General features: G+C 54.9%; 1 protein-coding gene across 1 annotated transcript in view; it reads right to left on the reverse strand.

The window, feature by feature from the left end:
- The window catches only part of TSPEAR (thrombospondin type laminin G domain and EAR repeats), a 171454-nt gene extending 165143 nt beyond the window's left edge, over window positions 1-6311 (reverse strand). The window contains exon 1 of the mRNA XM_042237689.2: window positions 5871-6311. Within this exon, the coding sequence (XP_042093623.1) occupies window positions 5871-5955 (85 nt within the window). The 5' untranslated portion in view covers window positions 5956-6311. The remainder of the gene's footprint in view (window positions 1-5870) is intronic.
- Between the last annotated feature and the right edge of the window lie 5689 nt (window positions 6312-12000).

Raw genomic sequence — 12000 nt, forward strand, 5'->3', positions numbered from 1 at the left:
TGGAGAAGGTGTGAGACATCAACTTCCCCAGCTGTTACGGCGATAGGAAATCCCCTGGGGCTCTGCCCACCTGGGCCTCCCTATGCCTTCACCAGCCTCCCTCTGGCCAGCTTCACCAACCACCCAGGGGCCAGGGAACTGGGGGCTCCAGCTTCCTGTATGCCTCAACTCCTCTGGCCAGCTACTGAAACCCACAGGCCCCTTCTCAAAAACACACATTTAAATGCACCTAATGTTACCTTCCAGATTGCAAGAAGAGACCATGATCACTACCGATTATCCAAAAAAAAACCTTTTTTTTTCTACTGACTAGTAAGATGGGAGCCTTCCTGGGTAGCTCAGTGGTAAAGACTCCACCTGCCAATGCAGGAGATGTGGATTCCATGCCTGGATTGGGAAGATTCTCTGAAGAAGGAAATGACAACCCGCTCCAGTATTCTTGCCTGGGAAAGCCCAAGCTCAGAGGAGCCTGGCGAGGCTACAGTCCATGGGGTCGCAAAAGAGTTGGACACGACTTAGGTACTAAACAACAACAAAACTAAGATGTGGGCTTTCTCACTAAGACAGTAAGAAGAGGGAGCGCAAGCCTCATTTGGATAGGGAACAGAAACTTCGTGCATATTTGGACGGAGCACAGGGATGCTGGCACCTCAGTTGGCGCCTCAGCTGCAGACAGTCCCAGGTGTTGCCAACACCGAGCACATCCCTCACTGGGAGCTGTTGCTTCTGGTTTCGTTTTGAAGAGGAAGGTGCAGCCAGTTTCACCCAAGTTCACAGCAGCTGAATTCCAACCCCCAACCCTGGATGGAGCCACCTGCCTAAGGGACAGAGCACCTGTGTGCAGCGGCCAGTCACCACTGACCTTTCCCTCGGGCACCCCATTCAGTGTGCGACACCGCAGGCACACGACACGCAGAGCGCGTTGTCCCAGGGAGGGTTATTGCCCATCGCAGGGGTTCCCGGAGCCGGGTCCCCAGGAGTCTGCACCTGAGTCTGGACACCGCTGACACTGAGCCCCAGCCTGGCGCCACCGTCCAGCCCACCTGCGCCAGGTGAGGCTGCGGAGCTGCAGCGTTGGTGGCCTGGAAGGGAATCGAGTCTCCCTTGGTTACGCGCGCTGCCAGGCCACTGCAGAAACCATGGGAACTGTGCCAAAACCACAACCAAACTTCACCTCCAGATGGCCGTGCTCTGGGTTCTTCCCAGCAGCACGGAGGTGCTCACACACTTACACACTAATACCCATACGTATTCACACACTTACACTCACATGCAGGCGCACACCCTGCCTTCCCCTCGACATAGGATGACCCCCTTGGGCAACTCATGCCCCGCAGTCCAGGCAGGCCTACAGGTGCGACGCCAAGGCTGGCGCGAAGGTGGGCAGCTCTGGCCTTTGGGGTCGCCTCCCCTCCCTCTTCCATTACCCAAGGCTGGTGCGGAGGGGCTCTCTGGGCTGCAAACCCATTGCAGGGTCACCGTCGAGGGAGTTTCGGGGGCATTCTCCTTTCCCTCGCCCTCCTCCCAGCTGCGAGTAAGTACCCCTGACTTTGTCAGAGACGCTCATTAGACTGGATTTGCCAGAGACCCCCACAAATTCCCTAAAGTGCAGTGCCCTGACCTGGGGGCAGGATGAAAAGTGAGCAGCTAACACAGGGGTCCCCTACCCCGTGCCCCAGCCGCTCCCAGGACCGAGACCCACCGGAAGGACCGGTTTGCAGGCTTTGTGAGCAGAGCTGGGGGAGTAGGAGCTCGTGGGCATGGCTGAGAGGTGAGAGGAAGGTGAGGCACTAGGGAGCCCCCAGCCCCTGCCCAGAGTGCTCTGGTGGGAGCCACGTTCCGCCCCAACCCCTGCAGGCGGAAATGTGGGGTTAGGACGCAGAGGGCCCGGCATGTCCCAGACTCTCAGGACAGGGAGCGCATCCTACCCGACACCCACACAGAGGTCCTCTCTAAGCCTGGAGCTCAGAGTCCACCCAGGAGCACAGGGCAGTGGGGAGGAGGAGATGAGGCAGGTGGGGAGGGCAGGGCTCCAGCTGGAAACAAAACCCAGACCCCAGAACTCAGGTTGGTGGCTTCTTAGATTTTGTCCTAGAAAAAGGCCTCCTGGAAATCCACTATTTACTCTTAAAAATCAAAACCACAGAAGCAGCATATAGTGTATGTTGTTGCTATGTTGTTACTTAGCTCAGCCGTGTCTGACTCTTTGTGACCTCATGGACTGTGTCGCCCACCGGGCTCTTGTCCGTGGCATTTTTCAGGCAAGAATACTGGAATGGGTTGCCATGCCCTCCTCCAGGGGACCCAACCTGTGTCTCCTGCATTGCAAGCAGATTCTTTACCTACTCAGCCATCAGGGGAGCTGCTTTGTGTATGAGGTTCCATTGCAAAAATGAATAAGCTTTGTTTCCTAATTTCTGTGCAGTGTCCTAGCTTAATGGTTGAGAATGTTTTAAAAGGAAATGGGTGTCAGGCTGACAATTTGTCCCCACCTGTAAGCCACCCCCCAGCCCTGCAACACTGTCAAGCAGGTGAGGTGGCCCTTTCAGCCGGGGTCTCCTCACAACTGCGCTAGGTGGCCTCCCCTCCGTGTGGCACATGCAGAGTGGTCCCACATGCCGGCTCCTGGGGTCACCTGGGCTGTGGGGCTCAGAAGGCTGCTCTTGAACTGGGCGCTGGCCTGGGGCTGGGGCTATTCCCAAGCAGACTGGTGGCCATAGTACCAGAGGGTGGGGTGGGGTAGGGTGGGGGCCACACCCACATGGACAGAGGTCCCCTGACCTGAAGCAAGCTGCAGCTCCCAGACTGCCAACTGATCAGACAGCCTTGCCACGTGAGCCCAGCAGGGGGTGTTGTGCCCACACTGACTCCCAGGAACTCGCCTGCGGGCCTCACCAGGCGCCAGGATTCCCCAGCTCACTTCCTGCAGTGTTTTCATTAAAGGAGCCCAAAAGACAGGGTGGGAGAGTTCCTGGGAGCTGCCAGAGGTGGGGTAGGGAGGGCTTCCTGCTACCCCTAGATGCCCTTCACTGAGCTGCCTGCCTGCCCACTGGCCTGCAGCTTCCACACCCCAGCTAGCTTTTATAATGCAAACCTGTGCCCCACCTCTCCTGGGCACTGCCTCTAGCCCCAAGGATACGCCCCACCCCAGATCCCAGGTCTGATCCCACCCACAGCCTGCCCTGGGGTCTGCCATGTCCGCCGACAGCCTTGTCCATGTGCCGGGCAGGGCTGCGGTGTGCCAGTGTGCCAGCTCCCAGCCTGGGGCACAGCATCAACCTGGCAGGGGTATTGAGCAAGTGAAGGAGGGAGTGGGGTGCTGCGGGTGCCGGATCCATCAGGTACCCACACCTCAGCACGGCCCTGAGTCCTAGGCGAGGAGCCGCCTCTGACTACTCCCAGGATTACAGGGGATGCTGTTCTGACATCCCACAGTCCCTGGACAACTCCTACCCCACCCGGTTCTCTCTGCCCCGCCCCCTACACCCACCAGTGACCCAGCCTTGGGGTCCAGCTGTCCCCATTATGGCTCCCAGTGAACCCCTCCACCTTTCCTGTCCACATGGAGATGACACCGGGTGGGCATGGGCTGAGTTAGGGGTGGACAGCAGGCTCTTTGCCCACACCTGCCGGTCACTCCTTGACCGAGAGCACTGGTCTAGAATTCAGGCCACCAAGCCGTCCCCGCAGGACACAGCCAGCCACTGTCCTGGCACCACACACATCACCTCCCGCCCAGAATTGTGGGCTTGGTGTGGGAACTAGTAGAGTCTTACAGTCATGGCTCACCCTCCGTCCGAGGGCAGCGGGCCCCACTATGGGGAGCAGAAGAGGGGTCTGAGCATCAGAAAACCCAGGCTGACCGGGGTCAGGGAGGCCCCGAATCCTGCCTGACCCACTCATCCCAGGGGAGCTCGCCCCACACACCCCGTGTGCACCCAGAGCCCCTGCAGACCCGCCTCATCCTCCTACCCTGAGGCTGCTCCAGCAGCTGCAGCCGGTCTCCCAGCCTGCCCCTACTCCCTGCCCTCCGCAGCCTTGGTCATGCTGATCACCTGCTAAGGTCTTTTCTCCATCTTGGCTGAGGCTCTATGAGACTTTGCTTGTCCTCGGATGCCCCTGTGCAGCAGAACCAGCCCCAGGCCCCTACCCTTATCAGAGGGTCTGCCTACCAGGCTCTGGGCAGAGATGTGACCTCAATTTCCCCATCAGCAAATCTGGCCACCCCACCTCCAGTAAGAGGCTGCTCTTTCCGAGTCAGAGGCTCGGATGGGGTGGAGGGGCAGAGGACTTCAAAACCCAGGGTCACAGGGTTGCAGTCAAGGCCCCAGAACTTCCCAGGCACAGATCCAGGAACAAAGGCCAAGGGAAAGTGAAACCCAAACCCCACACAAACCCTGCAGTGTAAACTCCTATGCTTTTCCAAACCAAACTCGATCAAAGTGACTATTTGAGTCCTGACTGGCCATTATCAACCGTCCTGGGAGCATTCCAAATTTAGCTCAGTATTACTTACTTGACTTTTATCTTTCCTCCCTGGTTCGAGGTATTCATAACTGGGTCATCTTTTAACTATCTGCAACATGCCTTCAGGGGAGAGGGGGCGGGCTTTATAAATAACCTTTATTATTACTATGCAGGTTGATTCTGTTCCCAGCGCTGAAGGGAACATGAAGACACACGTCTGTGACTCACCCACCAGGGAGACACCGAGTGCTCAGGACAACGGGCTCGGGTGCTTCACCCCTGCACCCTAGACCTGCATGCAAGTCTGTCCCCCATGCTCTAAGCCAGGGATTCAGGGTTGCAGGTGGGCTTGGCCTGTGTGTGGTTTGCAAATCATGCATCCTGCGGCTTTGACTGTGGCAGGTGCAGGGGCCTGGGGGCCCCAGAGGCCAGAGCTTCAGTCCTTCCCGACACCCCCACTCCAGGGCTGCTCCTCTTCACCTGCACTATCTGGCTGTTCCCTGGAGGAATGGGGGGCTGAGAACCTTTATGGACCGCCCCCATATGGGTCAGTGTTCCAAACACTGGGATGCTGCGGGGGTTGGAGGGAGCATCATGGGGCATGGTGCCATCACTGGGAGCCAAGTGCCATCAGAGCAAAGCGCCACCACATTCAGGGACCAGGGGGGTTCCAGGAGCCCACGACCAGATACTTGAAAATAAACCCAGAGCCTCACACAAGCCATCCCAGGGCCATCCTGCCCTCCACCCTCCATAGCTCCCCCCCACCATCACTCACTCCCCTCCCTGAAGCCCGGCTTCCGGCTTCCAGGTCTCGTCTCCCTGCTACTGTTTTTCAGTGTTAGGTTTGATCGATAAAGTCTCTCGGTAGAAACTCCAGAAAGGCATGATGAGGTCACGGTCACTGACAGGTCAAGGCGCCCTTTCTAAGGAAGAGGGGGCAGAATCTCCCCTCCAACTCCGCTCTCCACTTGGGAGCAGGGGAGCTGGCAGTCGGTGTGCTAGGGGCTGTCATCATGCTTTCTGCATCTCTAGGGACTGCAGCCACCAAGACTGCACTGAGCTAAGAGTGCAGCCTTGGGTTCTCTGTCCAGGGCAGGTGGCGGACCTGCCAACGGCCGGGCCTCATTCCTCTGGCAGGTGTAAGGCCGTCTCGGGAGGCCCAGCAGGTAGGTACCTGTGAAGGGCCTCGGGTGGGGGCGGCGAGGTCTTTGAAAGGAGTCCCCACCCTGCTGGCATTGCTGTTGTGAGCGCCGGGCTTGCTGCTCCCTTTAATCTCTGCCTCCTCCCGCCCCAGTGCCGCAGGCCCCACAGCCAGCTCCGAACGGTGACCTGAACTCAGCCTGCCCGCTCCCCTCCTGACCCCCAGCTGGCCCCACCCCCACCCGCGCCCCGCCACCTACCAGTGCAGGGCTCCCATCGCCGGGCCCCGCGACCTGGGGTCACCAGGGGCAGGAGCACGACACACAGAGTCAGCAGGGCAGACATGAGGGGCCCGGGTCCCAAGCTCCATCCAGCGGCTCCGCACACGCCCGCGTTGGGGAGGCAGCCGCTGGCTCCGTGTGCACCTGGCTCAGCCCTCGCAGCGACCTCGGCCCGGCAGTCACTGTGGCGGCCACATCCCTGGCACGACGGGCTGCAGACAGCTCTATCTCCTCATTTCCGCCCCGGGCGGGGGTCCTGCCCTGCTGATAGCATCTCAGTGGGCCTGTGATTAGTCATTGGCAAAGCGCGTTTTTCCCAAAGGAAAGACAAAAAGGGAGGGCTGAGAGCGAACCAGAAAACTCCCAGGACCTGTGTCCCCCGTGCAGACTGCAAGCCCAGGACTGAGGTCGGCCACCACTGGGAGGAGGCTGCAGCCGGCGGGCGGTCCCTGTGCCTGCAGTGGCCGTCCAGGAGGCCGGCTCCCGCGAGGGCTTTTATCTGGTGCCCAGCCTTCCGAGGGTGTGTGGGTTTGTCAACTGCTGGGTTTCAGGAATTTCCCTCCGGAGGGAAGTCAGTCATTCAAGGGAACAGCTAATGAGGAGACAGGAGCGTCCTGGGGGAGGGGCAAGGCGGTGGCTCCTCTCCTCCTGGTCTCTGGGCTCTGACCTCCCCAAACCACAGTCGACCTGCGAACCTGCCCCAGGCCAGTCAGTTACTAAGCCTGATCTAAGCGTGATTGTACTTTCTGAAACCCCTCCAAGAGTGTGCAAGGACAGACTGGGGAGGGGAGAGAGTTCCCTGGCCCCCAAAGGCACCTCTTCCTTGTTTAGGAGGCAACGTTCTGGTTGTGAACCCCAAGCTCTCCCTGGGAAGCCCCAGCTCCGAGGTGTGGGCAGGTACCAGTCTGACACAGAAGGTACTTGTGGGGGCAAATAGAGCCTGGGTTCAGGGCTTGGAGGAAGGGGCAGGAGGGACAGAGAGAGAGAGAGACATAAGCATAGAGAAAGAGAGTCAGAGAGAGGGAGGGAAAGAGAGAGAGGAAGAGGAAGGTGGAGAAAGAATATGCCAAAGGCATGCTAAGTCACTTCAGTTATGTCTGACTCTTTGTGACCCGATGGACTATAGCCCGCCAGGCTCATCTGTCCATGGGATTCTCCAGGCAAGAATGCTGGAGTGTGTTGCCATGTACTCCTCCAGGGGACCTTCCCAACCCAGGGATCGAACCCACGTCTCTTATGTATGTCTCCTGCATCAGCAGGAGGGTTCTTTACCACTAGTCCCACCGGGGAAGCCCACGCCAAAGGCGCTTCCCACAACATAGCCCCTGTGACTCCAGAGATTGTCCCTCCATCTGTTTCTCCGTCTGTCTGTCCACGGTTTACGTCCTAATCACAGGAATTCCTGTCGCCGAGGAACTCTCACAAGCCCCCTCTTACACCTGCCCTGTCACAGGACCGGGAGCCCCAAACCCAGGGAAAGCTCAGCAGGTCCTTCTCTGTATTGGGTCCTATGAGGTCCTGAGCAAAGTCACATGGACGCAATAAATCGTCTCCCTCTGTCCAAGGTGCCTAGTCGGCCCTGCACAGCAGGGACCCAAGATACGTGGCGGGCTTAGTTCACAGGAAGCAGCATTTCTGCAACGTGTGTCAAGCACGCGGGCTTTGAGGGGCGCAGTGAGTGCAGAGGGAGCAGGGCCCTCCCTGGGGACACGCAAGCACCCACGAGCGGAAGCTTCTGAGGCTTCGGCAACACAGAAAGCCTCGCAGTCTTCTGTCCCAGGTTTCCCCAGCCTCTTGTGCCGTGGCAATCACTTTTTCCCACATCACAGGCACTAAAGTCACAGGGTCATGTCCCAAGAACCCACTAGACACAGACATGTGCAAAAAACAGCAGGACCCTGCTTTGTGGTTGTTCAGAACCTGCCAGAATGGTTCATGGTTGGAATTTCCCTCCTGGGAATGCCTGCCCACTCGGGTCGCCTAAGTGCCTCCAAGTGAAAGCATAGAAAACCTCCCAAGAGTGTTCCCAAACACATCCCGCCTAACTCTGATCCCGGCCGACCACCCCTCTCCCTTGCGTGTCCACTTCTCTTTGGGGCTGTTCAGCTTGGAGGAGAGGCTTGTATCTCAACCACGGCTGATGCTTTCTCCAGGAAAATCTGGGAGTGGTGACAGATAAAGGGGAATTTAAAATGACAACTTTGTATTACAAGAGCATATCACCAAATCCCCTGGTTTTTCTATTAAACTCACCTGTCCCTTATGCAGACTGTTTAACCTTGAGGGTTTTTAATAATTTGAAGACACACACACACCTCAGGAATATGCCATGTGTTGGTATTTAATGCCCACTGTTCTAAAGATGTTTGCAAAGATCTCTGAGAACATAAGAGAACACTCAGCATGTGATGGTGAGTCTAGATGGACTTGGGAGGATCTGGAACGCTTGCACAGAGAGCAGAGCCGACCGATACCATCTGCTCCTGGGCCAGGCCCCCTGCCAAGGCTGGGCTCCCACCAGACACCCAGCTGTGAGCCCGTCAATCTCGGACTCAGCTGGAAAGAAGCATGTGAGGCCACCATTTCCAGCAAATGCAAGCTAGGATTCCATTTAAAAAGTGGTTTGATAAGAGGTCTCTTTAGGTTATTGAATAAGAGTTTGCTTTTATTTTTTTTTTCAATTTTTAAAATTGTATTTACTTTTGACTGCACAGGATCTTCATTGCTGGGAGGGCTTTCCCTTAGTTGTGGTGAGTGGGCGGCTAACAGCCTAGTTGCGGGACACGAGCTTCTCACTGCGGTGACGGCTTCTCCTGATGTGGAGTACGGGCTCAGTGGTTGTAGCACCTGGGCTTAGCTGCTCTGCAGCATATGAGATCTTCCCAGAGCAGGGATGGAGCCCATGTCCCTGGCACTGGCAGGTGGACTCTCAAGCACTGGACTGCCTGGGACATCCTAGAGTTTGCTTTTGTTCTTTTATGTAATTTTATTTATGTATTTACTTTGGGCTGTGTTGGGTCTTCGTTGCTGCCCAGCTTTTCCTCTAGTTTCGGTGCGCAGGCTTCTCATTGCGGTGGCTTCTCTTGCTGCGGACCGTGGACTCTAACGCCCAAGGGCTTCAGCAGCTGTGGCCCGCGGGCTGTAGAGCCAGACTCAGTAGTCATGGTGCGCGCACTTAGTCACCCTGCCCAGCATGTGGGATCTTCCCAGACTGGGAATCGAACTCATGTCCCCTCTCTTGGCAGGTGGACTCTCAATCACTGAGCCACCAGGGAAGCTGGTGAGTTTGCTTTTCTCATCACAAGAAGCGTTCTTTGGAGAGCAGGACTTCTAAAGGGCTGCTAAAGGATTACTGTGTATATTTTCTCCCTATCACTTCTCTTTTGATGCTTTTGGGGGGAATACTTTTTGGTGCTTTGTCTTTTGCCAGGTATTTAAACTTTTTATTTAGTAACATTTTCCTCAAGACGTTTGGGTCTTAAGGACTTTTCGATTTGTGTACGTGTAGCTCTCTTTTCCATCTGGTCTGTGGTCCAGAATATTTGGACTGCTATGAGTTGAACTCTGCTCCCAAGAAGCTGTTCTGCGTGCATCATTATTAAACACCTCTCCTTTCCCACCATTTTGAAACATCGCATTTATGATGGATCAGGCTTCTCTATGGGGCTCCCTGGTGACTCAGATGGTAAAGAATCCATGTGCGACACAGGAGACTCAGGTTCGGTCCCTGGGTGCGGAAGATCCCCTGGAGAAGGGAATGGCAACCCACTCCAGCATTCTGGCCTGGAGGATTCCACCAACAGAGGAGCCTGGTGGGCTACAGTCCATGGGGTTGCAAAGAGTCGGACACAACTGAGCAATTAACACACACAGAGGCTTCTCTATACACTCAGATCCATTCCGCTGATCTCTGCTGTGTTAATCTCTTTCTCTCTTTCCTTTACTAGAGTATTATTTTGACCACAGTATTTATAGTAAGTGTTCATACATACAGATAAAGGGTATACGCACTAGTTTTCCCTTTTCGGGAATGCATTAGCAGTTCTTACGTATTTTTCCCATATGAACTTAAAAATGATTGGTTCTTACCTCCGCCTTCCAAATGAAATTTGAACAAATGAGCAAAAAGCATTACAGGAATACCTATTAGAATGGCAATAAGTTTATAGATTAATCTTGGAATACAGGGCATTTTTATGACACAAAGTCTTCCCACCCAGGGATATGTATAGCTCTCTGTTTATTCCAATCTTGAATTAAAAGTATAGTTTTGACTGTACAGGTCCTGCATTTATTCTGTAAAGTTATTTCTGTAAACATTCTACACGTTTATTCATGATTTTATCACCATTTTTCATTGGCTATTGCTAGTATTAGGAGAATTTATTCACTTTTGTACAGTTATCTAGCAACCTTAAACTTTAAGTCTTTTTTTTTAAATCTTATGAAAGCAGAAAACTTGGGGAGGTTGTTTTATTTTTTATTTTTACTTATTTTTTTGGCTGTGCACTGAGGCATGTGGGATTCCTGTCACCCAGCCAGCAACTGAACTCACACCCTCTGCGTTAGAAGCACTAGTGTGCACTAGAGGCTCCGCACAGAGTCTTTACCACTGGACTGCAGGGAAGTCCCTACTAAGTGACTCCAGCATCTCTTGTTTTTCTAGACAAACATTGTCTGCAAATGAAAGTAATGTTGGCCCTTCTCTTTTAATATGTACACTATCTTCTTATTTTATGGTATGAGCTAGAACCTTCAAAAAATGTTGGAAACGGTGACAATAAATAGCAGACTTTTCTTGTCCCTGTCCCTGAGTTCAGTGGGAATCTCAGCGAGGCTTGCAAGCATCATCATATTAAATAATTTTTCTTTTCTTTTACTTAGAGGAGGAAGGGCTGCTGCATTTTCTCAAATGCTGTTGCACCTCAGTTGATATGATTTCACATATTTTCTATCTTACATTGTCAGTGGAATTAATCGCAAGGTCTCTTCCTAATGCTGAATGATCCTTGCGTTCCTGGGGTAAAGCACACAGAGTTGTGGTTCGTTTTCCCCTAATTCACTGGAAGTTCCACCCAGTGTCTCACTTGGAGCACTTGCTTTCTTCCTCACATCCCTCTCTTCTCAGGCAGCCCCTGGATGCAGAAGGCACAGCCTGTACCTCTGTGCTGAGCATCAAGCTGTGTTTGCAGTAGCTCACCTGAAATCCTTACCCCCTCAACACCCCCAACCAGCGTCTCAAAGGCACTGCTCCAATGCTCCCCACTCAGAGCCGGCTTCATCCTGGGTGTCGGCCAGTACCCCAGAATTCCTCCTTGGCACCTCCCTCAGGAAGCCCCACTGAGTTTACCCGCAAACACTCCTGCCTGCCTGCCCCCTGCCTTCCTGGCCAGCCACCCTTGCCCCACAGTGCCACTGCCCAGCTGCCTCCTGCTCCCTCAGGACCTCCTGCAGCCCTAATGGCCGCTGCAGAGCCCAGCCCTGGCCCGGCTTCTCTCCCTTCACAGCTCCCGGGATAAAGAGAACATTCAGGGTGTGGCCTTCAGGTCTGGGGTCCAGCCCTGCCCAGCACCCAGCTGCAGTTTCACGTGTCCACACGCACACCATGTCCAGGGGGTGCCTCCTCCTCCCAGGGGCTGTTCCAGGTGGGCTGCTCCCCAGCACTGCCGCCCACCCCCCGTGCCTCCCTGGCCTGACTAACCCCTCTGGGGAAGAGCCCCTGCAGGAGTCGCTTCTTTGGGTTCAGTCACTTATTCGGGCGACCCTTTGAATGCTGTCTGAAGTTCCAGTGCCCAGACCATGCCTTGTAGGGCTCAGCCTTGCATCTTAGCATTCAAAAAGGCATAATCAGGGACTGCCCTGATGGTCCAGTGGTCAACAATCTGCCTTCCAATGCAGAAGACTCAGTCTGGGAACTAAGATCCCACGTGAGGTGGAGCAACTAAGTTCCATGAAACAGCTACTGAGCCTGCGCTCTAGAGCCGGCACAGCACAACTAGAGAGAAGCCACGCATCGCAACAAGAGGTCCCGTGTGCCACAACTGAGGCCCGACACAGCCAGACAAATCAATAAATTACAAAAAAAAAATGCTCCAGTTTCCCCGATGTC

Source organism: Ovis aries, chromosome 1 (genome assembly GCF_016772045.2).
Source record: "Ovis aries strain OAR_USU_Benz2616 breed Rambouillet chromosome 1, ARS-UI_Ramb_v3.0, whole genome shotgun sequence".
Classification (NCBI taxonomy): domain Eukaryota; kingdom Metazoa; phylum Chordata; class Mammalia; order Artiodactyla; family Bovidae; genus Ovis; species Ovis aries.